Here is a 25,876-nt window from a genome sequence, read left to right as displayed (position 1 = left end):
TAGCAAAGCAGAATCTCAGAGTCAACTCAGATAATAGTCAAGAACAAAAACTCATTCAAAGCAGTGCTTGATACAACCATCTTTTCCATACTTAGCCAGATCTTTTGCAGCACACACTATTGGCTATTTTTGCTTCTTGCCTGAAGCCAGGACGATCAGTACAGGCACACCTGAATTTTTCTGCCTTTGAGAAAACAAACTTCCAGAAGTTCGTGACAACTAGGTGGTAGCCATGTGTGTGATACGAGTATTACGGACTATTTGTGGAAGTCAGTGTGTGCAAGCCACAGTGTGAGAATCTTTTCACAAATCTCTGAGCATAAAAGTGTTTTTTGAATGTTGAAGTCTTGAAGGGCCCCTGAGGTTCAAGCACTGTCCTGCTACATGCAGAGGATGTTGTAGCTGGTGCCTGGTACTGGGAGATGTCTTTCCTACATGTCACATGCTGACAATTTCCAAACTAGCAGTTCAGAGGAGCATCCTGCAACTTTTTCAGATTCCTCATCTTGTGCCTGTGTGCTGCAAGGTGCCACTGCGTATGTTTAGGTTTATTGGTTTGTGAAGGATGAAATGCTTCAGAATGCCAGTTCTCCAGAAACTTGTCGTAATGCAAACTTTGACGTAAAAAGTAAAGAACAAAGGTATCTTTCAGAAATGCAGGAAATAATGAGCTTGTGCGTTATTTAGTCACAGCTAAAGGAAAATAAGACTAAAAATTTTGGTTTGATTTCAGGATATTGCCTCTGTTCCCTCAACCTACCAAACTGGGGACAAAACAGGAGGAGGAGAATCAGCAGCAGAGGACATATTCTGCTGAATTTGGCTGAATGTGTAAAGATAGTCCTAGTGGGCTGGAGAGACATACATTTACAAAATGCAAAGGTGCCTCTTCCTAACAGACAGGCTGGTGATGGCATGGTATTTAACTCAAATTTTAAAAAATATGAACAAGAATTCAAATACATAACTTTTTAGTAACATATAATTTCAAAACTATTCATATACAAAGAAATTAGATCAATGAATACAGCTAATTACTGGTTCCTGAAACAGGCTAGAGATGGTAACAAATAAGCAAATTAAAAAACAGCTTAAATGACCTATAAAATGGCCATTGAGCTTCACTTTAATGACCAGGCAAATAGCAGTATATGTCATCTTTGGAGCATCTGAAGTTTGGAACATCCCATCAATAAGGAGTGTAAGAATAAGGATTGTGAGAAAAGTTTCCCTTTCATGTGTGAACAGAGGTATTACAGTGCAATGTTAAATCCATAAGGGTCAGTGATTAAAATTGCAGGTGTGTACCTGAGCTCTAGGTAGCCTGGCTTTCCAGAGCTGTGAAGACTCAACAGAACTGTGGCCACTTTAGTATCTGCAGTGATTTGTTAACCTAGGCAGTTGCCTGTGCCTTGAGTTGATCCTGAGAGTAATGCAGCTGCCCAAAACATACCAAAATTCTAATAATTATTGTTATATCACAATTCAGAGTGTTTACATATAAAACACTTTCATTGCTAGACAGATGTTTGACTGCTTGTGTTCAGCACGCTTACAAAATCTGCTCTGTAAGAGCACAAAAACTGTTGCAAGATTTTGCAGGCCTTTTCCTCTCCCACTCCCTCATTCAGGGATTGGTGAACTGCATAGGACCAGGAATTACGAGTGGAAATCATGTATCTCAAAAAACTAAGGGCTGTAAAGGCATGACCTAAAACTACTGTAGAATGTCATTGCCCTGGAGCCCTGGGCATGCCTTATCAGCACCAACATGCAGCTTTCTATATACAAAACTTTTAAAGCAACTCTAGCTATTCTGCTGTCCTACCATCATTAAGCAAGCTGAGCACATGCCATCTTTAAATATCCAGAAAAGGACAAAAAAATGTTACCAACTGCTACAATCCAGAGGTAAAATGGCAACTGCAGAGAAGCTGCTTGATAACCATGTTTCCTGTCTGTGTATGGAGGACAGATTTTATTCCTTCCTTCAGTCCTCACAGGCAAATCCCAGTTACTTGGAATTTGTTCAGGAGAGGGATGAATTTTACGTTGAAGGAACTAGGAAGCATTATGGATTCAACATATGGGACCATATGTCATTGTATTGTTTCCAAATGTTTCTTTTTGAGCTGTTTCCCTCCATTGTGGACAGCTTATTTCACCACACATTGTCTAGAGAAGAAGGGAGTTTCATATTCCCATTTCTTTCATTAAGCCGCTGTTAAATCTATATCAGTTTCGTAATACTGTTTGTCAACATTATTTCATCCTTTGTTTCAAACATGCAGGCCATAAGTGTGGTTTGAGGCAAGTGCTTTGAATATGTTGTTCAGGCACTGTCAAGGTCAATGGCAGAAATAGAGAATACAAGCAGAGATGGTCCTAAACCATCCCTAACCCAAAATACTCCACTTAGTTATAAGGCTGTTCACAATCAAACCAAGCATTTTGCTTGAGCCTTAATAGAGGGAAACCAGCACTGTTGTTTGAATGTGAGCCTAATTAAACTAAAATCAGAGATGGGTAGATTCTGCCCTCTCCTTGCTATGCAGATCAATATCCTCATGTAATGTAAATTGAGCTGCTTGCTCTGTATCCTTTTGCTGTGATTTTCTACTCCAGCCCTGGAGAAGATCTCTGGTGTCCAATGACATCTGTTCTAAATCATGTTTTGGAAAAAATGTAAATACAGAAAACTTGAGGTCAGGCGCAGACAAAGCACTGGGCTAGCTCCCAAGGCCCCTCTGCATCTGGGATTGTCTAATGTCAGGAAGGCCCTCCACAGTCGGAGCCATCAGTGATGGTGGCAAAAAGAGACCCTTCAGCTGGGGCTTTCCACAGATTCCTTAAAAGGGGTTGGTAGTATTAAAGTCTTTTGCTGAACTCCCTTATATATAAAAATCTGTGGCTGGCTGGGTTCTGGCCTCCACTGCAAAGGAGGGTGTGCTGGGCTGGGGAGTACAGAGGCTGCACCCTGTCCAAATGAGTGGAGATGGGTCCTCTGTGACCTTTAGAGAAGTTTTGGGGTAAATGGCTCCAACCTCAGCCACTCTCACACTCATCAGGTTTTTCTTAATTAGTTTTTATTTGTGTCTAATTCTAACAGTGTCAGACTGTCTGTCTGCACAGGCCTGCATAGTTCCCGGACCTTTAATTTATCAGGATTTGCTGGATTTGACTCGATCAAAGTTACGCTTAGCAGTGATACCTTCACATAGGACTACTTGGAGGCAGCATTGCAGAAGCAGCTGCTAAAGGCTGCATTTGTAAAGGAGCTGAAGTGCCTGAAAAAGCCGACTGAAATGTGCTCAGCTGGCATCAGCAGGCCTTAGATTCACGGGTACATTAGAAAATCGCCGTAGACACAGGGTAGCTAATTCCTAACTCTCTGTAAGCTCAACAGAGCTGCTTTTTGTTTACCTACTCTAGGGCCTCAGGTCTTTTGGCACTGTTCTGGGCATTATCATTTTCCTAAGACCAATAACTGAAGTTATGGCTGCCCCCTCCCTGGCAGTGTTCAAGGCCAGGCTGGATGAGGCTTTGAGCAACCTGGTCTAGAGGAAAGGTGTCCCTGCCTGTGGCAGGGGCGTTGGAACTAGATGATCTTTAAGGTCCCTTCCAACCCAAACCATTCTATGATTCTATGATTCTATAAAATCGAGCTCTGTTGGAAAAGCAACTGGGAAGCAGAGATGTCCTTACTAGAAATCAGTTGTAAAATGTGGAGTTGGCATACATTTTTCATTTTTATTGAGTGTGTATTTACCAATTAGTCAGCAGCCTGAGACAGTGGATTTAATGAACTTTGTGTGATTTATGCATAGCTTTTATTAATTGTGCCAATAGGGATAAACGCTGGATACAAATAGATGCAGATGTCTCACTTCTTTCTCCTTTAAATAGTACTATTTCTTGTCATTAAACTACTTTATTTCTAACTGCTGTGCATGTTGGAAAGTGATAATGCCTTACCCTCCATACTACCGTCCTTCCAAAGGCAAGGCTCAAAACTTTCACTGACCCATATTTTCACCGGCCTGGGCTATGCCAAAGGCAGATACAGAAGTTCAGAGAAGAAAGCATTTTATCCTTCTCCCCTTTCTCCCATCAGTGGAATGTACATTAAATAGTAAGTAGGCCACAGAAATAGAGAGCATGCGAATGACAAGATCCTGGTAATTTGAGCAGTCAGAAGAAAAGGGGGCCAGCACCTGGCTTTCAATCTCTGTTTCAATGAATATTTAACTACTTTATGCAAAGAGGGACACTTTCAACAAATGAGGCTGAGAGAAACTACTAAGAACATTTTCTAGCCCAGCAGTTAGTTACTCTCCTGAGAAGCGTGATGTTTGGGTTCAAGTCCCTGTACCAAATCAGTTAAAGGAGGAGTTTGAAGCTACATCTTTCCCAACTGAAGAACATGGCCTAATCACTGAGTTTTTGGATATCAGGGGTGGCAGCACTACCTCCTCTGTTTTGCGAAAGGAGTCCCCTTGTGGCAAAATCAAAATGTTTTGTTTTCGAGATGCCAGAATGAATTGTTTCAACATCTCTGAAGTTTTTTCATGTTATTTTGGCTGAAACTGTTAGCTAATATGACCTGATTTCACACAAAAAGTTTCTGTTGCCCTAAAATTCCAGTATTAGTGAAGAAATAATTGAATAAAAAAGAAGCCTGACTAACTTCTAACTCAGGTGCAGTTACAGTTGTCTGTTCATGACACTTCCTGAAGAAGGCCCATTAGTGGCTGTGCTTTATAGTTTTTATTGGGTTGCTTCTCTACCACATAGGTGGAAATCCTTCCCCTTTAGAAATAAGGAGGGCTGTGATCTTGAGTACCCAGAACTGAAAGCAGATTTAAATTATCCTGGCACGACATGCTAATGGCCAAGAAGTAGAAACACCTTTCAGAAATCTTTAAGCATTTTCATCCGTTAAACACTATTTGGAGCTTATACAACTAAATATGAGACTATTTTTAAAGATAAAAAGCACATTCCCCATTGGCAAGTCTAGGGAGATCATTTTATTGACTTTGTGCAATACTTTGATAGTTTCTCGTATTCAAATACCAGTAATCCAGAAGAGACTTTTTGATCCCGTCAAAAAAGAGAATAGGCGCTTCTTGTGATGTCATTGACTGTTTTTTTCCCATTCAGTATGGACAAGCAGCACATTTTTCTGATGGATACTAAGTTAAATTGCCATAGTTCTGGTTTTACTAGATGTTACAAATAGGGCTGGATGCCATCTTAGTTACACTTGGCAGCAGTAGAGCACCTCTTATCCACAGGTTTGCCATAAGTTCTTTAAAAGGATAAGAAAGTGCAGTTGCAGGCAGGATTGCTAGTTTTGTCCCTTTGGTTCTACAGGAAGTACAAGGTTTGCCTGCTCCTCAGTGATGCAATACAAGAAAGGACATGAAACATTTATTTCTGACTATTTTCATCATCCACAAATAAAACTAGAAAAGGTGATCAGGTGTGCTCTCTCAGCTCCTTGGTCCCCTTGAACCCTCTCCTACTGTAGTGTTTCATTATAAGGATGAACTCGTATGGGCTCAGCCTCCTTTCTGTGGGCCCAGGTTCACAGCTAGCATTTGGGGACTCGAGTCTCTCTTGAACAGTGGCACAAGCTACTGCTGTTTCTTGTGTAAGAGAAGCAATAAATCATGTAGCTCTTCATAATATGATTGAGTCTTTCTTCCCTTGTATGCGTTGAGCTCCAGTGAAATAAGTAATGATGATGTTTAGAATGTCATCATTAGACTTCTAAATTGAACACTTCAGCAGAGATGACTGCGAAATTCATCCCTCACAAGGCCAATGTTGCAAATTTTCTGTACGTTCAGACTGTTATCCTACTCCTGGCTGTCTGTAGCCATGGGGGAAAGAGAGAGAAGGACGAGCGTGATGAGGACATCAGTCCTTTGCTGGCGCTGTCAGGTGGTACAGGCATCTTCTCATCACAGGCCACACAGCATCTGCGTAGCCTGCCTGCTCGCATCCTACCCTGCAAGGGTTTATTTTGAAACATAGTAACTAGATCCCACTTTCTCTAAAAAATAAATACACAAAACGTATATAGCTAAGATTTCGTATGCCAAAACAGCTACCTAAGGTGTTTTGTATCTCTGCCTAAACTAAAGATCCCATCTTTCTGGATCAAGACCTAATAGCAGAGACACACGCAGAATGAAAAAAAGTAGGATAAGTGTAGTTAACCTCTACTGTGTATTTTAGAAATTAAAATAAGGATTTATGGTTCTGTGTAAATAATGTTGCTCTTTTTGTACCATGGATTGTTCTGAACAAAATTATGTCAACATAATGATGAAAGAACAGTAATTTGTTTTGAACAAATATGCGTTATTGGTTGACAGTAATAGAAAGGGAGAAATCATTAAATAATAACGTGTATTTTTAAAGAATATTGGTCGCATCCTACAAGGCCTCACGTGATCCATCATTATGCAGTGGCTTAATGCATTGACTTCACATAGATTGCTGGCATGAGTGAGTGCAGTAAAAACTGAAAATCTTGTTTTGCTGTATGTGGTGGTGTAGACAGTTTTCTTCTAGAAAGTAGCATCTTCAGAGAAGAAAAAATATCTTTGGCACCTCATATTTTTGTGGCTGCTTTTTGAAGTTGCAAATAATGCAAAATCACCTAATCAAAAATGAAGTGCGTGATGAGAGGAAGATAGATTCCTGCCACTCTGTCTTATGAAAGCAAAAAATAAACTGTAACTTATGGTCCACAAGTCAATTTCTTTGCTTTTTGTTATATTATGATTTAATTATTTTTTCAAAAACTATAATTTTATGGGCCTCTTTAAAGTGATTTATGTGTTTTGTACATTATTTGAAAACATAAATTTTGCTGATTATCTTCAGTTTGCCTCAGTCCACCCACCAGTCTCATATTCATTTAATTTAGACAATGCTGAGCAGCTACATGTGGAATTGATACTTTCCATGAAAGCAAAAGTTATTCTTGTGCTTATTTTATTGAAGAACCTAACATAAGGATTTTTCATCAAAGATTAGCTTAAGTACTCCTACATGTTATTGTGTGTTTGTAGAAAGTGTATGGTGCTCAATTATCTCTGAATTAAAACTGCTTCATGAGTTAATTCAAGTATTGTGTAGGTAGATTGAGTGCTGGACTTTTAAAATTTATTTTATCTTCTACAATGAAGAGAATGCGTATTTCTCTCTGCCCATACCCTTTTACTTCATAGGGCCTTTTAATAATTGAAATAATTAAGACAGTCCTTTCTAAAGGGAGGAGTTTAAAATTCTATTATACATTTCCATTTAAATAATATTTTTCTAAACCGTATTAATATCAACATGGTTTTCTGATACTTTCCATATTTTTTCTTGTATTCATATGCTTAGTGTTGGGGCTGGCTTCAGAGGAACTAATTCTAGTAGTGAAGGTGTACATCAATGTTAGGATTTTCAGGATATGAGCCTTTCTGCTGGGGACAGGATATTGTCATTATTATTATGGCATTACTTCAATAGGAGACTTTGATGAATCTGTTTGTGGCAGTAAAACTGATTTTTAGGTTTTGTCTCCCTGGGAAAGTTAGTATAGAATAAGCCATAATATAAATTTATGATATAGCAACTCAGCGCCTGCCAGTGCTTTGCAAAGCTGCTCAAGCTAGATGTGAATCAGACCCTGGAGGCAGTATAGCTGGATGAGTGCAGTGCCATGCCTAAGCTAATTAGTCCTACTGAGAAGCAGGATATGTTATAGAAGAGAGTTATGTTAATATGGCCATACTTCTCAGCTACCCGAAACAGATAAATCAGAAGAGGCATTCCGTGGCAATAGGTACACCTGCAATGCACTAGTTTGTTAATGTTGTAACTCTGTGTGGTCCTTTGTAGGTCATTCACACAGTAACTAATAAAGTGTTAATTCACAACTTTGCATGCTCTGCAATATCCACAGACCCAAGTACAGAATCAGGACACAAACAGAATTTGATGTTACTATATCACAAGCTATTCTATAGGGATATATTATTTAATTACCAGCCAAGAATCTAGTACAGAGTTGTAAGAAAGGGGCTGAAAAAAAATCAAAGATCTATAGTAGTTAAGAGGTGGAAAATATGTCCAAATCAACTCCCCCCAAAAATTTCTGAAATCACTTAGTCTGTATTTTCTGGAGTGACAAGAAATTCTGTGTACGTACACTAAGATACCATGAAGGAGCCTGATTTTCCAGAAGGGGGGTGAGCTGTAGTGGTTTAAAAATCAGCCCTCCTAGTGCCTCAGTTTGAACCCTGAAGTCACCACTCACTTTGGTAAAGAAGGGTTCGTTAATCTCTGAGGATTGAATAAAATGTCATCAAAGTCACTAGAATTAGTCATGTATTTATGAGAAAAATAAAAAATCCAACTAATTCTGTAGCATTTACCAATTTAAAATAAGTGACACTTAAGTACAAAGACTGTGTTCAGAGGGGGATATAATGCAGTGAGCTGATGTACTAATGCAAGCTGTACCCTGTCAAGGAAGGTGATTTCAGAACAAAACAACATATTGTCACATAACCAAGTCACTGTAATATCGGAAAGCCAACTCACTTTATTTGTGTATGTGCATATATGAGTATGTCTTCCTCTGCTCCCATGACCTGAAGTCTTTGCCAAGTTTTTCTTTAAGTGCTTTTAGGAAGCACGGGGTGAAAAGTACACATATTCTATGTGCTTTGCACTCCCCAAACTCTTACTGCAGGTGGTGTGGCTAGATATCATGAAATACATAGCCTAAAATTGCTTTATTAGAATTGAGATATCAGTGCTGAAATTCTTTGCAGACCTCCCTCAGTTTTCTTTAAACATTTTCTATATTTTATGAATACACTTTCCTACTACTGGAAGCTCCCATCTGCCTTTCCAGGATGACAGTTAATGAACTACACCTCACTGCTCCAAAGTCTTGAAATAATGACCCCTTATTTTTATGTGTGTCTAGCATTCTACCATGAGATTCATAGCATAAGTTACCAATAAAAGGTTTGTAATTTGGATTTTGAAGGAGGAAAAAAACCCTAGATGTTCCTTCACAGGATACAGACATCTTTAAAGCCTGAAGGTTTTTTCTAGTCCTGCTTTTTTTTCCTAATGCTGTCATTGACTGAATAGTTTGCTCATGCTGCTTCAGTTTCTTTTTCAAAATATTCCCTCAGAGTTTACTGGCCTGAGTTTGATTTGTAGACCACTTGTGAACCATCACTAATTGCAGGTCTAATCACAGAATCACAGAGTGATTGGGGTTGGAAGGGACCTCTGCAGATCATCTAGTCCAATCCCCTTCTATAGCAGGTTCCCCTAGAGCACGTAGCACAGGGTCACATCCAGGCAGGTTTTGAATATCTCCAGAGAAGGAGACTCCACAGCCTCTCTGGGCAGGCTGTTCCAGTGCTCTGTCATCCTCAAAGTAAAGAAGTTTTTCCTCATATTCAGATGGAACTTCCCGTGTTTCAGTTTGTGCCCATTGCCCCTTGTCCTGTTGCTGGGCACCAGTGGGAATGTTAGGAGTCCCAGTAGCAATTAACAACCCCTTAAAGGAATGGATCGCTGTAGCGTGCATGTCAGCAGCATTAGTTTCCTTTATCTAGCTAAGATACCTTCTTTGCTTTCAACATTTACGAATGTCGGAACAAATCACTGTAGTGACACTGGGAAGCAAATATCTAACTAGTGGCATTTTTGCAGGCTTCAGTCAAGCTTTCTTTAATACTTCCTTTAAAAGTTACTGCTGCCAACTACCTTGAATTCAGAAAAAAACTTCTTTCTTAATGAAGAAATCTACTGAGAGTTTTATCTTGGGCTTCTACCATTTATTCTTTGAAATATATGCTGAATCTGCTACACTCAAATTTGAGATACTAGTTGTATCAATATGGACCCATGGTTTCAAGCCTTTAGATATGCAAATTGTGTTTCTGTAATGAACAAAACCTTAGAGACCATGCTGTTGTGGTTCCACAGAGCCTTTATTGCGCCTCATCATTATGCTAAATTAATACAAATTTCCTGTGTGTCCAGAATTCAAAGTCAATCAAGTGGCTTAATCTCTGAGGGTAAGGGATAAAAATGCTATTATTACAGTTTGGAAGAAGGTGAGGGATTACCTTTAAAAGCATCCAGGCTACGTGCTAGGACAGCAACTCTGAAACACAGGCCATTATGAACCACATCTTAACTGAGTGTGAACTTACAGATTGCCTCCTGCCCTACTTTTGATTGCACAGACTAACTCCCCACGTTTTTACGATGCATTTTTGGCAACTTCAGTAGTTGGCTCTCTAGAGAAGCAGTATTAGAAAGGTATTTGTGATTTGTTACTGTTCTCTAATGCACTGAATGTTTTGACTTTTTATTTTTAAGAGTTAATCTCAGTGTTTACTTTTTATGTTTGTTTCATCTTTTTCCCCCGTATACTTTGCTTTTCTTAGAATCCACAAGAAGAACCAGTGCCAAGTGTCCAGTGAGATTTCTGAGGCATATTAGCACATGATATGCAGCTCTTGAGATCCACAATCTGCTGTTTAAAACTTGTGCATTAGCAGGTCCAAATGTACTTTGGAGAATATCTCTAAAAATGATGATACTATCATGATATTTAGGATTCATACTTCAAAATTGCCAAAGCTATTTAATCAATCAGATTGACTAAATCATCATCCTAATTCATCTTTGAAGGAATAACTGTCATCTTATTGTGCAGAAGTAATAATGAGTGGCTCCATTGTTGATTCTGTTTGTGAGGATTTTTTTGATATCTTTTGTTTCTGAGCAATTTTGAAAATTTCTCATGCCTCCAACAAGAGGTGTGGTTTTACTTTGGAAGGCAGGGAAGGACAAAATAGTTACTTGAGGTTCTTTCTAATCCTATTTTCTTTAACTTCACTAAATAAATAAACTGCACCAACAGGCCGAGTCCCAGCCATGACATAATGCTGATGGGACAAGCTTGCATCACGGCAAGCCTCTGGGTGCACAATGCCTGTGTAGGTGTCCCAGCGTTTCTACTTCAAGACTAGTACCTCAGGCAAATACTTGCAGAGAGGGGAAAATGGGGCATGTCCAGAAAAATGAAGACTTCCTGGCTTCCCTTTGTATTCCTCTTTGCATGGGATTTCTGCTTCTGCCTTCCAGAAGCTCAGGCTGATCTGCTGCAGTGCTAACAAAAAGGCAAGTGTAATACAACCGTCCTGCTATAAGCAATTAAAGTTGACCTTGAAATTGATCTTTGCATTGAAGACTCTGATACGCACCTTGTGAGGAGTTACCTCAACCTCAGGTTCAGGTGTCTATTGGGGATTTGGACTGCTTGAATTTATTTTAAGGGGATTTCTTTCCTGATTATTTGAATGCTAACAACTTCACCAAAAAAAAAGAAGAAATAAAAAAGAAAGAGCATTTCCAGTCCAATCCAAGTCTGTTTAGCCTAATTTCCTCTCTCTGACAGTAACCAAGAGCTAAAGCCTAGAGTATAGTACAAAAGTAGGGCAAGCAGAAATACTTGCCCAGAACATTCTCCAGCCTAGCATGGTTTGTGGCTCAGGGATCTCCCGAACCGGAAGTGATCTCTTCATATTTAATTGCTCTCAGTAGGTTTTTCCCCTGCAAAATTCTTCATTCACTTATATTGATTATACAGCATTGCTCAAACAGCAAGAGAGACCTCCCTTACCTCACATGATAACGTAAGATAGCTATTTCTTATCACCTGGTGCTATTGGATTAAGACGGTCTTCTAAAACCAGGAAACATGCTGTGATATGTAGTAATTCCAGAATACCTGAAATGTCCTGGTTTTCATCAGTAGCTGTCTCTTCTGAAAAGATCACAAGAATTAACCAAAATAGCAGCTTCCACAACCACCTTCAGTCAGGTTTAAGGAGGGGAAGAAAAATAATCATCAGTTAAGTTTTCTTCATTCTCTAGAAGTAGTTTCTGCCATTCAGGATGGTCTGGCATGATTTTTTTCCTGAAGTTAAAGTTGTAGTTGTGTAAACCTCTTGGGCTTTGAGTGGTTAGTTGACTAGTTGCCACACCCCTGGAACTCACTATTAGATATTATGATGTGCAGCGCGTATGAGGAGTTGTGTATATTCAATGTGTATAGGAAGACATGTCTTCAGGACCATACTTGTAGAAGCATGCTGTTTGCTGACAGGTTTGAATCTTACCCGTGTTAGTCACTGACAGTTTAGTTCTTTGGTATGCTTTGTTTAATCTCTGCCTTGTCCCTCTGCAGTTAAGGCACTCACAATCGAAACTGAAAGAACTGACAAATACTGAAGGATCAGAATTGTGTCGGAAGGGAAAAAAAAACAACAAAGGCCAAGATTCTGACTATTTATGGATCATGTTTCCCAACAAAGTGTATCTAAAAGCCATTGTCTCAGGGTTCAGAGACAGCTAAATGATTGATTTCACATAAAATATTTGTTGTTCTAATTACAGTATCATCTGGGTCTTTGGCAACAAACAGATGCAAACACAGCCTTTACATACCATCTTGAAAAACTTATGATTTGTTTAGTGTGCTTTATAATCTAAAGCATATGGCTTTGCATAGAACTGCAGTATCCAAAATGAAGCCATAAGTAATGAATTACTGCGTGGAAGAAAATGCATTGCTTCTGTTAAGAGTTCTTTCAGTGTGTGTATTCAAATGGTTCTGTTTAGGGTTATAAACAAAAGGCTATGCTCACAGTTTCAGCAGTGTGTTACAGATTCTGGGATGCACATGACATCAAAGAGGCTACACTAATTTCCCTAGCAGTCTATGACTTTTGGCACTAGGAGCACACTCCATCTGAGTAAACAGAATTCTAGTTCACCACAGTTGTGTGTGGGATCTGAGGTGATCATGAAGCTTGGTTTTGTTTTGTTTTAAATCTTTTTGTTATAGGACTTTTTACCCCTCCAGATTCTGTTTTTTTCAGCGAATCTGGTAACTACTTTTGGAGCTGTAGACTTAGACTACAAAGCACTTGACACTGAAAATAATTAAATCTAACTTACTATTCTTACCTACCCAATACAAGTAAGAGCTTTGAGTGCATTGCAGTTGCAGGATTTGCTAAGGATTAATCACTCTTTCTAAGCATTAATATATATTTTTTTAAAGTAGTTAACATCTTTTCCCTTAGCAACACTTGTGTGAAGCTCCAGTAAGACATTTTGTGAGAGTTAGCAAGGGCTGAGGCCTTGTAACTCCTCAAAGGATGTCTGATTTATTGTTCTTTCCATGCTTGCTTGTTACTAGCAGCATGAAGAGCATCGGCCCCTATAAATATTCCTGGACACTCTTCTGTAGAGGAAGGGACTGAGGGAATTTGGTGGCAAGAATCGTTCCTGTCATACTATATCTCATTGTATCAACAGAATGGATGGCCTTATTGAACGTTTGCAGAGCTCTGAAGCTACTGCTAGGTAAGCATGAAGTATCCTGGAAAGAATTACCATTGTTAATAGTATTAAATATGCCAATATGCCTCCAGGGTCCTGATGTTACTAGATTAATCAAATCCTCTGATGCCAGAACTTAGTTTTTACTGCTGCACCATTAATTGTTGTCTATTTCCTTTTCTTTTCTTCCTTAGTTTTCAGTATCTTACTTGATTGTTTCATGTTTTGTCTTTTTCCTGTCCATTTCTCATTCCTGTAGTTTTCTCTTTCCACTCTCATTAACCTCAGAAGGGAAAAGAAGATATTAGAGACATACCTCATTACTTAAGTCACCGAGCAGTCTTGCTCTTTATTCTCTCCTACCCTCTGTTGTTGTCTCTTGGTGTGGTTTTGCCTGTACTGAGATTAAAATCTTTCCAAGATAGTGTGTTTATTTTCTATCAGCCTCCAGCATTTTTGCAGAACTACCATAATATAGTTAAATTTATAGTATACAGCATAGAGCTGATAACTTCATTATTCCCAAATGAAGCTACAGATTATTCTACAGTACTTCTGTGAAGCCTGTTACAGCTGTTATCCTCTCCTTGTTTCTGATGCATTTATAGTTGGTAGCATTTAACAGGCAGTGTACAAATACTTTGTGACAGGGACCTGGTATCTCTTAATGTGTGCTCATACTGAAGTCACACTGACTGCAGTTTAGTACAGGGATGTGCAAAATAGTTCTGTGTTAACTGACTTGAGTATGGCAGGCAGGCGCAGCAGGAGCTCAGTGAGGGCTAACTGCCTGTATATTCACTCTGCTTCTCAGGCTAGTTTTTCATTTTACTCCCATTTTGCACTTATGGTGTGATGCAAATCTGTGCAAATGGTGGAGAATCATGGGAATGACAAAGGGAGGAAAACACGTTTGTATGAACACTCATGGCCAAACAGCATTATGTGCCCTTTGTTAGTATCTCTTTCTTAAAATAAAGCTGAAACAATTCAAATCATAAAGCCTAGCTCATTTACAGCAATTTTACTGCATAAGTGACGTTCAGTCATTCCCATTTAACACTGATATGAGTGGGACCACAATCACTAGTCGCTCGAGTCCTCTGCTTGAACAGACTTGTATGGCACAGAAGAAAATGTAGCTGTTCCTTGAAATCAACATGCTGCACATAATTATCCACTTAGCATCCAGTCCAGAAGGAGAATGTATATTATCATTGCCTGTGAGGTCATTTCTGCATTTGCCCAAGACTTCAAGAGAAAAAATGAAGTTAACTTGGTGCCTTGAAAAATGATTCAAAAATGGAAAAGCTTGAAAACATCAAAATACGTATAAATTATCAAAGGAGAACAAAGACAAGTTTTTTCACAAAAGTCTTCTCCCCAGGCTATAACAATGCTTTACATAGGCATGATCAATATATCCAGGCTTGAGAACCAAAGTCTTTTGGAATAAATTAGACTGGCAGGAAAAGAAACAAACAAAGAACAAATTAACATGATTTTAAACATTGCTTAAATTTTCATGAATGTAGACCTTGAGATGTTATGATGAGATCCCATGAGTCTGTGCTAGTATTTGCTTATAATTAAGGGTTGCACTTTCATGTTTCATCTGATATTATAGATTGGAAATCAGCCACATGCTTACTATTTTTGTTGGTCATACTGGTTTATCTACTTTATTTGCTTACTCTGTTAATAATATATATGATCCCCTAAATGGCCCCGTTACCTTTACTTTAGCGGGCTGCCCTGTCTTGTACTCTAGATCTCCCCGTCTGAGTAATTAGAGAAGGACTACCCTTCCTGTGATATTAGGTTTGTGTTCACCTGTAACAGAAAAAGAGACAAGACTAACCCCTTCCAAACCAGCTTTGGGTAAATGGCTTCATAAGGAAAATGAGAGTGCTCAGCTCCACTCTTCACTATGTGTTGTAGTGGATGGAGTCCCCTTAGCAAGGGAATCGGCAACACAGCCTGCTTTGTGGCGTTGACACACTGGCAAAGATCCCTTCTGTGCATTGCTTGCTAAAAGGAAGATGTCATCCAGAGTTTAGAGCCCCCTCTGTGCTGCACCAACCTTAAAACAATCTGACTTGCATCAGTGGATTTTACAAGTTCCAAATGCAGTTGTAGCTGCCTCATCACCTTTTTCTCTGCAGAATTCTCCATATAGGAAAAATTAGCAATGTTTGGTGAGGTTATCAGCATCAAGGGGTTTTTGAAGCAAGGGTTTAATCGTGAACAGTTTATGAAGACCTTAGCCTCATTTCAGAGAGAAAATCTGATGATTCTCAGTTCCTCTGAAGAGTGTGCCCAGTGCCTTTCCACAAGTTTTCAATACCAAGATAAGCAGGACAAAAAGGACATCTAAGATGACATCTTCACTGAATATCAAGTGAAGTCATCTGCCTCATGGGAAGTCATCAGAAAAATACATTTTTGCAGGTACTTTTTTGAAAGTATTGGTCAGGGCCCAAATCCTAGATGCAGAAGTCCTTGTGTCAGTGCTAAAGAGCATTTTAAAGTCTTTCATTAAATCTTACTGTTTGGCAGTTTGTGCATTTCTGAAAGAGTCCTTTGCAGCTTATGGAAAAGTTGGATTTTTAAACAGAAAAATCATCTAAATAAGATATGGCATAAGAAATGTGCTAATCATCTCTAAGCCAAAAGATGTCATAAAAAGTGCCAGTATGATGGATGTGATGGCTAATTGAAGAAAAATATTTCCATTTCAGCCATAAGAAAGCAAAGAAAAAGAAACACATGGAAATTCAGAGGTGAAAGTATATCTCAGAAAGCAAAAGATCAATACAAAATCTTCAGCAGGTTGAGACTTGTGATAAAAATCACACTAGAGAAATGAATTCGTATTAAGCTAGAAGTCATCTATGTCATATCTTGAATAGTTTTGAACTTTAGCTTGAGTCACAACATACCTTTTCTAAAAGCTTCCAATCTCAATCTGAGTTTCCATCATACTGCTAAGTATTTTTTTTTCTCCTGACTGATTGCTTTCATTGTGTGCTGTATTTCTGGTCTGAAATTTTCTTCCACTTCTGACCATTAGGCAGTTCAGACTTTTGTTTCTGCAGGTAAAAAACCCTCCACCTTCCATACCAGGGTTTAGACTTGCTTCAAATCACCTCTTAACCTTATTTTGAAAAAAATTAAATAGAACAGTCTTTTTAAATTTCTCACCGTATGGCAGGTTTTCCAGATTTCAGATTGTTCTTGTTCTCAAAACATTCTGCAGTTTACAGCACCCACTTTAAAATAATTCTGCACTCAATGATAAAACTGTTTTCCTATTTCTATTGCGCAGTCCTCTGCTTTGCATCCAGTCTACTTCATACTCAGCTGAATATCCATGATGATTCCCAAGTTTCTCCTGGAAACACTGCTTTGCAACTATGCAATTCGCAGTTCTGAAAAATGTAACTAACTCGAACATTTGACTTTGCATTTAGTTGAAAACACGCATCTTCTTAATCTCTCTGAGCACTGCAAGGTCCTGGTCTATTGTCTTGGGCTCTTATGTATCAGAGAAATAAAAAGGATAACTGATAGCACTAATAGAGGAGTAAGCAGAAACCCCATTGGTTTGTTTACTCCAACGGATTTACCCATTTGCCAGTTTCTAATTCCCTTCACTGTAAGCAACATCAATTTTGTGGTAGCTTTAGGGAAGCATCGACATGAGCCTGCTCACCCATGTGTATCAGCCTTTCTGGGTTGGAGCAAGGAAAGGAGGAGGATGCCCAGAACCTCGGCTGCCCTACACTTGCTAGATCAGCTGACATAGTAGACCTGGCAGAAGGCATTTTGCTGCTCTGTTATTTCTGGGACTGCAGTAAGGAATTACCAATAAGAAATTATAACCTAAGGAATTTCTGCTCTTAGAGTTACAAACAAAAAGTTTTCTTCCAGACAAAAGGAGGGCAGATCTCTTCAAAAATGGTGCTAAAGGACAACCTGAAGGAAGCGCATGTGCTCACTCTCTCATCTGGTCTCTAAATTTGTAGCAAACTCGGAGCCTGGACGTGCCAGAGGCACTTGGTCACAATTTGGGTGTGGTGTAGACAATACCCTGTTAATGATACTGGTGCTCCTGCTATTGCTATTAAAACAAAAGTGACTTTTTTTCTTAATGGTGGCTTTAAGTTTGTCATCAAAGCAAATATTTTAGAACAGCATTTAAAATGCCTATTCAACTGCTGAGTGTTGAGCACATGTTAATACCATTTTCTCCAGATATGGTAGTTTATGATAAATGTTACCAGATTTTGTACTGTCCGTGTAGTATGCTACTAAACACTAAGACAAATGGGCCCACTGAAAGAGTATTTCCTTTGGATGACACAAGCTGCAGACCACCCATAGAATACACAGAAATAATTAAGTATCAGGATAAAAAGCTAAGCAAAATATTAGTGTCTCAGAATACTGAATAAAAGACATTTTTAAAACAAAGACTATACATATAGGTGTTTTGAAAAAATAACTTGAAGACCACAACAGCATTCGGGGGAAAGGAAAAAAAAGAATATCCCATCATATTATCATACTGTTTGAAAATTTCTAAATAACTGTGTTCTGTGTTTTTACTTCTGGCAAGCTGCAGAGAGGTGTGGGAAATTATGCAGAACTGTGAGGACCTGAGACTTTATTCATACCAGCCTCTTGCCAGAGTAAAAAAAATTATTTGTGGAGAGGTATCGGAGAACTACATTGCTGTAAAAAGGAACTCATATGGCCTTGCGACTGAAAACATTGCTTGCAAAAATTGCAGACTCTGATGTCCTGAGACAGAAAGCTCTAAGATCAATTTGAGTAACTTTCAGAGCAAATAGAGAGTAGAATGTAGTTATGGCAAGTCTTCCGCAAAAATTTCAGAGACTTCAGGGAGAACAAAATTGCACCTATGCCCTATCTAAATATTAGAGGAAAATCTTTCCAAAGACACAGATATTACTCGGGCACCCAGTTTTCCCAGAAGTATTTTCTGGAACAGCTTCTGCCTTGTCTGGTTATATGCAATACAGGTCAGTAGCAAAGATTCAGACTCAGCTGTCACAATCTCTTTAGCAAAAATATAAAAGTTTACTTAACTTGAAAGTATAAAGCATTGAAGCTTTGGGTATTAAATTAGCAAGCAGCATGAGCATATTGTTTAAAAGTTATTTTGTATTACTGGAGAAATGCAACCTTTCTCTATAAAAATGTGTTTGAATTTTAGACCCAACTCTGCAGTCAGTTCCCTGGTGTCCATTCAATCCCCATCCCTCCCAGGTCTTGTGAGGGAACATGACGGCTAACATGAAACTCCCACACAGACATTGCAGTCCCACACTGAGAGGAAACTAATATCTTTCAAATTTCACTGTTGAGAGGGAGAAAGACAGTGAAAGAGAGAAAATCTCCCAGAACAGTCAGTCATTTGACTGAAAGGCCAAAGTTCAGCCACCTCCTCACCCAGTAGTTGCAGAACAGTACAATAGTTGCAGACTGTAAACCTGGGTGTATAATAAACCTCCTTTGTAATATTACCTGCTCCTTAAGGCCCAGATTTTACAAATGGATTTGTGAGATTAGAGCCCTGCATCCGCACAAGCCATATTGACTTCAGTTTTAAAGTGTCCTACCTGATCTTTCTGCTAGTCTTTTGTGTCAGAGCAAGTTTCCTGTGCAGTATGGAATGCAAATGTGATGTGTATTTGTCCTTCAGTGCCACCAAAAACTGTTTTTATTCATACTGTCACTAAAGTAATTTTTAACAGGGAGATATCAGAAAAGTCAAAGGCACTGGGAGAATTATTTGAAAAGTAAATGACCTTTCCTTACCCCCCACAGTGTCTTTTAGTAACCTAGTGATTCTGATTTATCCTGAAAATAGTTATTGTGGTAATCTAGAGGACATGCCACAGAAAACACCTGGTAAAATAAAGTACAGCACATCATAATGTCTTTTTTCCTTAATACGAAGAAAAAAGGAACAAAAAGGCTGTTAGTTCTTCTCAAAATCCACCACTTCTGAAATATTTCCTTCATCTTTAAACTCTGCTGTCCAGATGACTTTAAGCAACTGTTACTTTACAAATTATATTAAAAAAGCATAATTCCAAACCGGTACGATTACTCTGATTAAAGAAAGAGCCATGTCAAGAAGGTAGCCTTTTTATATAATAAAAATGATGATAATAAACTAAGTTTCATCAGTCGAAGAGTTTTATTGCTGTCTACTGTAGGAAAACAGTTTTGCTACTGCTGAATGATATATCCCTAGCTAGTCACAATATACCTCATTTCCTGCTTAGATAACAGAAGATACTAAGATAAAGTGTGAAAGGAATAAGGAGCTGGGTGATATAGATATATGGAAGAATAAAAAATGTTATAAAAACAAAAACGAAGTTCTGCTTAAAAACTTGTATTTGAACTAAGTTTCAAAAGAGAAAACAAAGATCCCCAAATTTCTGTGTCCTTACTTTGGATAGGACAGACTTGCTAATAAATCCAGGATGAAATAGGACAGAAGAAAAGATTGTTTACAGACTAAAATAAGCTAAAGACGTTCACAGCACCTGGCACAGCTTAAAATTAAATTGTGTTATTTTGCTATAGGTTCAGAAAACTGTCTCGAACAGAAGCTGAGAACACCCCGTCGACGATGTCAGCAGCCCAAAATGCTGAATAGCCCTGAGGACAACATGTACTATAACCAGTTAAATGTGAGTTCAAAGTGGCAATAAAGCTGTTTTACTGGCTTTGTTTCCAGTTAATAATTCTGTTATTAATACCTGTTTCAGCCCCTCCAGCCCCACCCCCACGTTCTTCTGCTCTCGTCTTGAACATGTGCTTATGCTCTTTATCTGTTGCTTTCATGTCAGGATGTCTGCCTTCACGGTGAATAATTGATGTGGTTTATCAAAGACGAGCAAGATGCATGCTTCATCAGGCTCACTTGAGCCCTTTGATCAAAAAAATTATGCTGTGACTTCTGATATTATCAGCATCTGCTTGCATTCAACACAAAATCACTTTGAATTAAAAATTAACGACTTGCTGCTTTGCTTTGACTGTGTGTTCTTGGCCCTCTCCACAGGGAACTCTAGAATATCAAGGGAGCAAGAGGAAGCCAAGAAAACTTGGGTAAATATCTATCTTCTTAGTTCTAAGCAACTGTAAACAGAAGAAGTCCTTTGTGATATTACAGAATATGCAAAACTTTCTAGAGAGGTTTCTAAAAATAAACAACATATTTCTGTGCATTGACATTGGACATTTTCTGCAGAGGCAAATGTAAAACTTGTATGTACTGCAGACAAAAAAATAGCTTTCTTTGTGTTTTAAAGTGCGTTTAGCACTAGTGAAAGGTGCCAGATGAAGGATGTTGAAACTGAAGTTCTCTGACCTAGAACATGGACATAAGTCCTGCCAGCTTTGCAGCAGCACACTCACAAAGGGTTTCAGCCCTCCTGGGGGAGCACGTTTTAAGAACTGACAGAGAGGCCACTCAGGCCAAAAGTGAGTTGCTCCTTATCCGTTGAACTGAGTCAGTTCTCATTGTCACGTGAGCAGTTATCACCTGGCAATAGGTAGAAATCACTGAAAACAATTTACAAAAGCCAGGCTGGCTCCTATACAGTTGCCAAAATATTTCATTGACTGGTCACATGGACCAGAGAACTGATGGATGCTTGGTCTTGCAAATACATTTACTCCAAAAATATACAAGAACTTTCTGTATTAATTCCTCTATTTCTAATTAATCTTCTGAATATAACTGTATGAATAGGAGGTAGTTGAGTTGAAGGTTAAAGCCCAAAATTTTGCACAACTGCACAAGATTTGGTTTATTTTATCTCCCTCTCCTAGTTTAAAAAAGTCTGTATTCCTGTTCGGGGAATAAAAACACTAACATGGGACTGCAGTGTTTGTCATACAACACACGAAAATGAAAGCCCCTTGATGTCAATAGGGCTTTCCCCCAAAATGGGTGATGTGGTCTTTGGCTTGTATTCACAGCAAACCATCAGCTGAAATACCTTATCAAAATCATACCCTACTTGTGGAACATATACAGACAAAAAAGCCACGTTGCTCAAATGAAATGCCCATTTGATGCAAGTAGTTGGTCTATCATTCTGTACACCCAAAATGAAAGACTATATTGTATTTCACTGATCCTCAGAACCATTCAGAGTATAATCATGAAAAAGTAATAGCAAAGTAAAAGTATGTATAAAAGCTATATCTTTCTCATCAAATCATCCCATCTTTTTTTTTTCCTTTCTTGTATTAGCAGTCTTCATTTTCACGTCCACCAAGAAGTTTCTATTTCTGAAGATATTGACAGAATTCATTTTTTAACTTAATAAATGTCGTTTGTTTTCTTTCAAGCCAAATCAAAGTGCTTGATGGAGAGGATGAGTATTACAAATCATTGTCAGCTGTTGAACCTATCCCTGAAGATGACAGCTTTCTCGGTTCCCCATCTCCTCCTTCTTCAAGAGGCGTGTCTTTTGCTCAAAGCTGAACCTCACTTACTGTATTGACTGATACTGGTAAGAGTATTTTCAGGCTGGTAATCTCTTCCAATTAACTTTGTGCGTGTGTGTTTATATAATATATTAAAAAATACAATTTCAGCTAGTAACTTTCTTTTACTAATTTAGACCTGGTTTTGCAGCTGTAAATTGTCCCATTTAGCTGTATTTCTATCAGCAATTCCAGGAAAAGGGGAGCAGCGCTACCTGTATGTGTTGATGTTGGTAACGGACACGTTTCTTTAGCAGCAAGGTTAGTTCATACAGTTCCGGCCCCTTCTTCCCTGCTCCCCCCAGCTGCTGTTCCCACCCTGTGCCATCCCTTCTGTTGTGCTGGCACAACTGCTGGTAGAGCTGTGTGAAGAATAAGATCAAGAAACTGAACTGGATTAAAAGAACTCTGTACTAAAAATTTTCATTTGGGGTCAGTGAAAATGTTTTGTATTTCATTAGACTGATATTAAACATTATCCTTTATAACTTTCTGTGCTGTGTATGGCTTTTAACACTACAAAAATGTACAGAGTAAAAACATCTAAAATAATAATTGTGTCTCAATTTACCTTGTAAATATTTTTCTTACAAAGTGTTAGTTTACCATAAGTTTAACTTGAAGAATTATTTCAAATATAAGAAGCAAAACAGTTTTAAAGCTAACATTTCACACACTGCTTCATATAGCCCTTGTGACTGAAACCGTCATTTTGACTCATTATTCTTGTTATCTATGCAAGTATTTAATTTCTTTCTTAACCTGTATCTCTGGGCTCCAGTGATTCCTACATTTCCACAGTCCTCTTGTAGGTAGCAGGAAAAAAAATGTCGCCTCCAAATTTTTTTACTTGCTTTTCACTTTCTTTCCAAATCCTTAATGAAAAAGTATGTAACTTTCTATGGAACATTGAGATGCTTTGCTGGTAAACGTTTCTGTGACAGAAGCTGACTATTTCATCTTACTCTTTACTTTCTGTTTCTGAGCCACAGTTTTGATCTGTGACAATTCTTTGCTTCTTTTCCATACAAACTCTTGTCAAAAACTTTTGGAAATAAAACGTTCACACGTGTACTGCCTTACAAATTTGCTCAAAATTCTTTTTTTTTTTTTGAGAAACCATGCTGATTAAATCTGACTGTGTATTATATAGATCTAATTATGATGCTTTTTTTAATCTCCCCTCCAATGGGTTTACGCTGATCTGTGCTAACAAACCTTCTTCCTTGTGAAGGTACTGTTCACCTGTTCCTTAAGCTGCAGAATTTCTTCCTATCAGGGTTCACTGGCACCATCTTTTTGACCACAGGACAAGGAAAGATGACATGGGAAATGAGACCCAAGTGCAGCCAGGGACATCCCTAAGCCAGAATAGGGTTTGAAAGGAGAAAAGGTAATGAAATAGATAGTTCAGGAACAGCTTTGTCTCGCCCAACAAACACAGAAATTAAGACAGGCAGGGAAGATTAGAATTAGAGAAGGACTCAGCTGTTCCAAGAAGAACAATCCTTCACTCATTCTTCACCGAAAATGTGGCAGAAGGTTGAAACTTAACATTAAACTCCTACCAGAGATTGAAGTCCTTCAGTTTGCTCATCATTCTCCTCTGCTGTACATCTGGGTGCAGACTTTAGAGCCTTTAAAATTTAGGGACTCCTTTAACAACAGAGAGTTGGTGAGTAGCTGCATGCGAATTAATTATATTAGAAAATGCAAACATGAATGGCAATTTATATGAATGCACATGTGAAGATCAGTTTCTTTACATTTTGTCAAAATGTAACAAGAATGAGTATTTGTTATGATACCTCATCAAAAATAACATATAACTTTTCTTTTCCTATGCAATGTATAAATTCTTCATTAATTTGTAACATACCTGAATGGCAAATAACATTATTTTAAAAGAGTCAAATGACTTACTCCGTTCTTATATTGGCATAGATCACACGGAGTTGTAGCAATATCGATGCTTTGTGGTTCCATCCCTCCTTTTTGAAAACTATTTGGGAAAACAAAGTTTTGTTATTACTGCAATTCACATCATTATTATGTGTAGTTAGAGTTTATCAATTGTTTCGGTTAAATGGTAGTGAGGCTTCCAGTTAGGTATTGTGTCATCTATCTAAAAACCAACAGTTTACCTTGCACTGAGTAATACATTGCTCTGAATAGTTCTATTAATTTCATAAAGAAGTAAGGGAAAGTGAAAAATAATATATAATTCAGTGAAGCACTTAAGCCAAAGCCTAAATCCCACTGAAATCAGTGAAACTTCAGCACATGATTAAGTGCTCTGCTGAATGGGGGCCCAAGTTAACAAGAGCAGCTTCAGAACATTAAATAGCAAAGCACAAGCAAAATGCGAACACTCCCTAAGTACATTCCTTAGGTTTCTTCTTTTTTCTTCTTCCCAGTTGTTAAGCTTGTATCAATCTCAGCCATCAGAAATGGACTTCAAAGAGATTTTAAGCAGTCTTTAATTGCATAGAAAGGGTAAAATACAGTATTTGCCTTGTTATATGCAATGCCACTATCTACATCTGCTGTAATTTTTCAAATTAGTTTAATGTCACTATTATTTTTATACTGACGTTACTCTCTAAAAGGTGCTGTTGAGTAGTGTGTTTTCATTCTTGCTACTTCTTGGCTAAAAACTGTGCACAAAGCCGGTCTGTGCATTTTATTATTTCATAATTTATCTCCCTTTCCTCATTTGTTTTCAATCAATTCACTTTACCATCACCACATAACCCCTGTGAGGTGGCCTTCTCTCATCCTATTTTAGAGCACATATATGCCTTTAGATTATTAAAGGCTGTATCCTCAGCTTGCTGTAGAGCCATGCAGTTGCATTAAAACTGACCAAAGAGCTGAACTTCCGTTCCCGCATTGATAGATGTGTTTGTTCTGGTCGATTGATTTGTGCATGAAAAGGAGTACAGGAGACATGTCAGTGTGATGATTGTGGTCAGTGGGAGCATATCAGTGTGAATTGCTTAGATTTTCTCATTTGGTTTTGATACCACTGAAGTATTGTTCTGGTTTATTTCCTTTCACGTATATTATCTTGAAATATTGCTGTATTTTGCTTAATAGTTCATAGCATATCCTGTTTTTAATGTTTTATAAGAGTTTAAATCCTGCTAGGAAGAAGAACATTTCTTAGACAGTGTGTAATATATTAAACAGTTTCCAGCAGATGGGAGAGAAAAGGGTGAAGCTCAACAACGGATTTTAGTAGATTTCTTCTGTAAACCTTAATGACACTAGAAACCGGTTCTTGCTGAGGACAATTTCTGCCTTTCAGTTATGGCAGCTTAAAAACTTCTCTCTGTTCCAACAAAAATCAGGCAGGGAGCTTTTGGAGATTAGCCCCTTTCATTTGGTAATTTTAAACGTGCTTCTCACTTAAACATTTACATCACTTTAGTAACATAAAGGGACCTTAGAATAGGAGTAAATTGCAGCCATCTTAAATTTGCCCCCACTGTGACCTCCCTCACCCATACACTGTAAAAGTGGTGGAAAGGGCTTTTGTGCACTGAAGGTCTTTAAGTGGCCCCTGTCAGGCCATCCAAGGAGTTGTTGTTACTTAGAAGCTTATAAAATATGGCTATAAATAATGTAAAGCTAGAGACTTTGCTAAGTCAACTCAGACCAAAAGTTGACTTTCCTTTTGGAGGTAAGAATCAAAACCAAAGTTTTCAGTGGTAGGTACAGAAAGTAACCCACACTGGACAATTTCAAAGTCATCTTCCTGGAAGGAAAAATTTCTTCCCAATAGCAGGCAACTACTGATTATCTTATGTCATTTAGCATAGTTGCTAATATAAGCCTAATGCTTATATAATTATATACTCATATGATATTT

General features: G+C 38.3%; 1 protein-coding gene across 1 annotated transcript in view; it reads left to right on the top strand.

Moving 5' to 3' along the window:
- MYO3B (myosin IIIB) overlaps positions 1 to 22,000 on the top strand; it is a 195,586-nt gene extending 173,586 nt beyond the window's left edge. Inside the window, exons 33-35 of the mRNA XM_068408068.1 lie at positions 20,086 to 20,192; positions 20,567 to 20,613; positions 21,865 to 22,000. Of these exons, the coding sequence (XP_068264169.1) occupies positions 20,086 to 20,192; positions 20,567 to 20,613; positions 21,865 to 22,000 (290 nt within the window). The remainder of the gene's footprint in view (positions 1 to 20,085; positions 20,193 to 20,566; positions 20,614 to 21,864) is intronic.
- Positions 22,001 to 25,876: the final 3,876 nt, after the last annotated feature.

This window comes from Nyctibius grandis, chromosome 9 (assembly GCF_013368605.1).
Source record: "Nyctibius grandis isolate bNycGra1 chromosome 9, bNycGra1.pri, whole genome shotgun sequence".
In the NCBI taxonomy this organism is placed as follows: Eukaryota; Metazoa; Chordata; class Aves; order Nyctibiiformes; family Nyctibiidae; genus Nyctibius; species Nyctibius grandis.
Note: the sequence above shows the minus strand (reverse complement) of the source record. Positions and strands in the feature narration are given on the sequence as shown.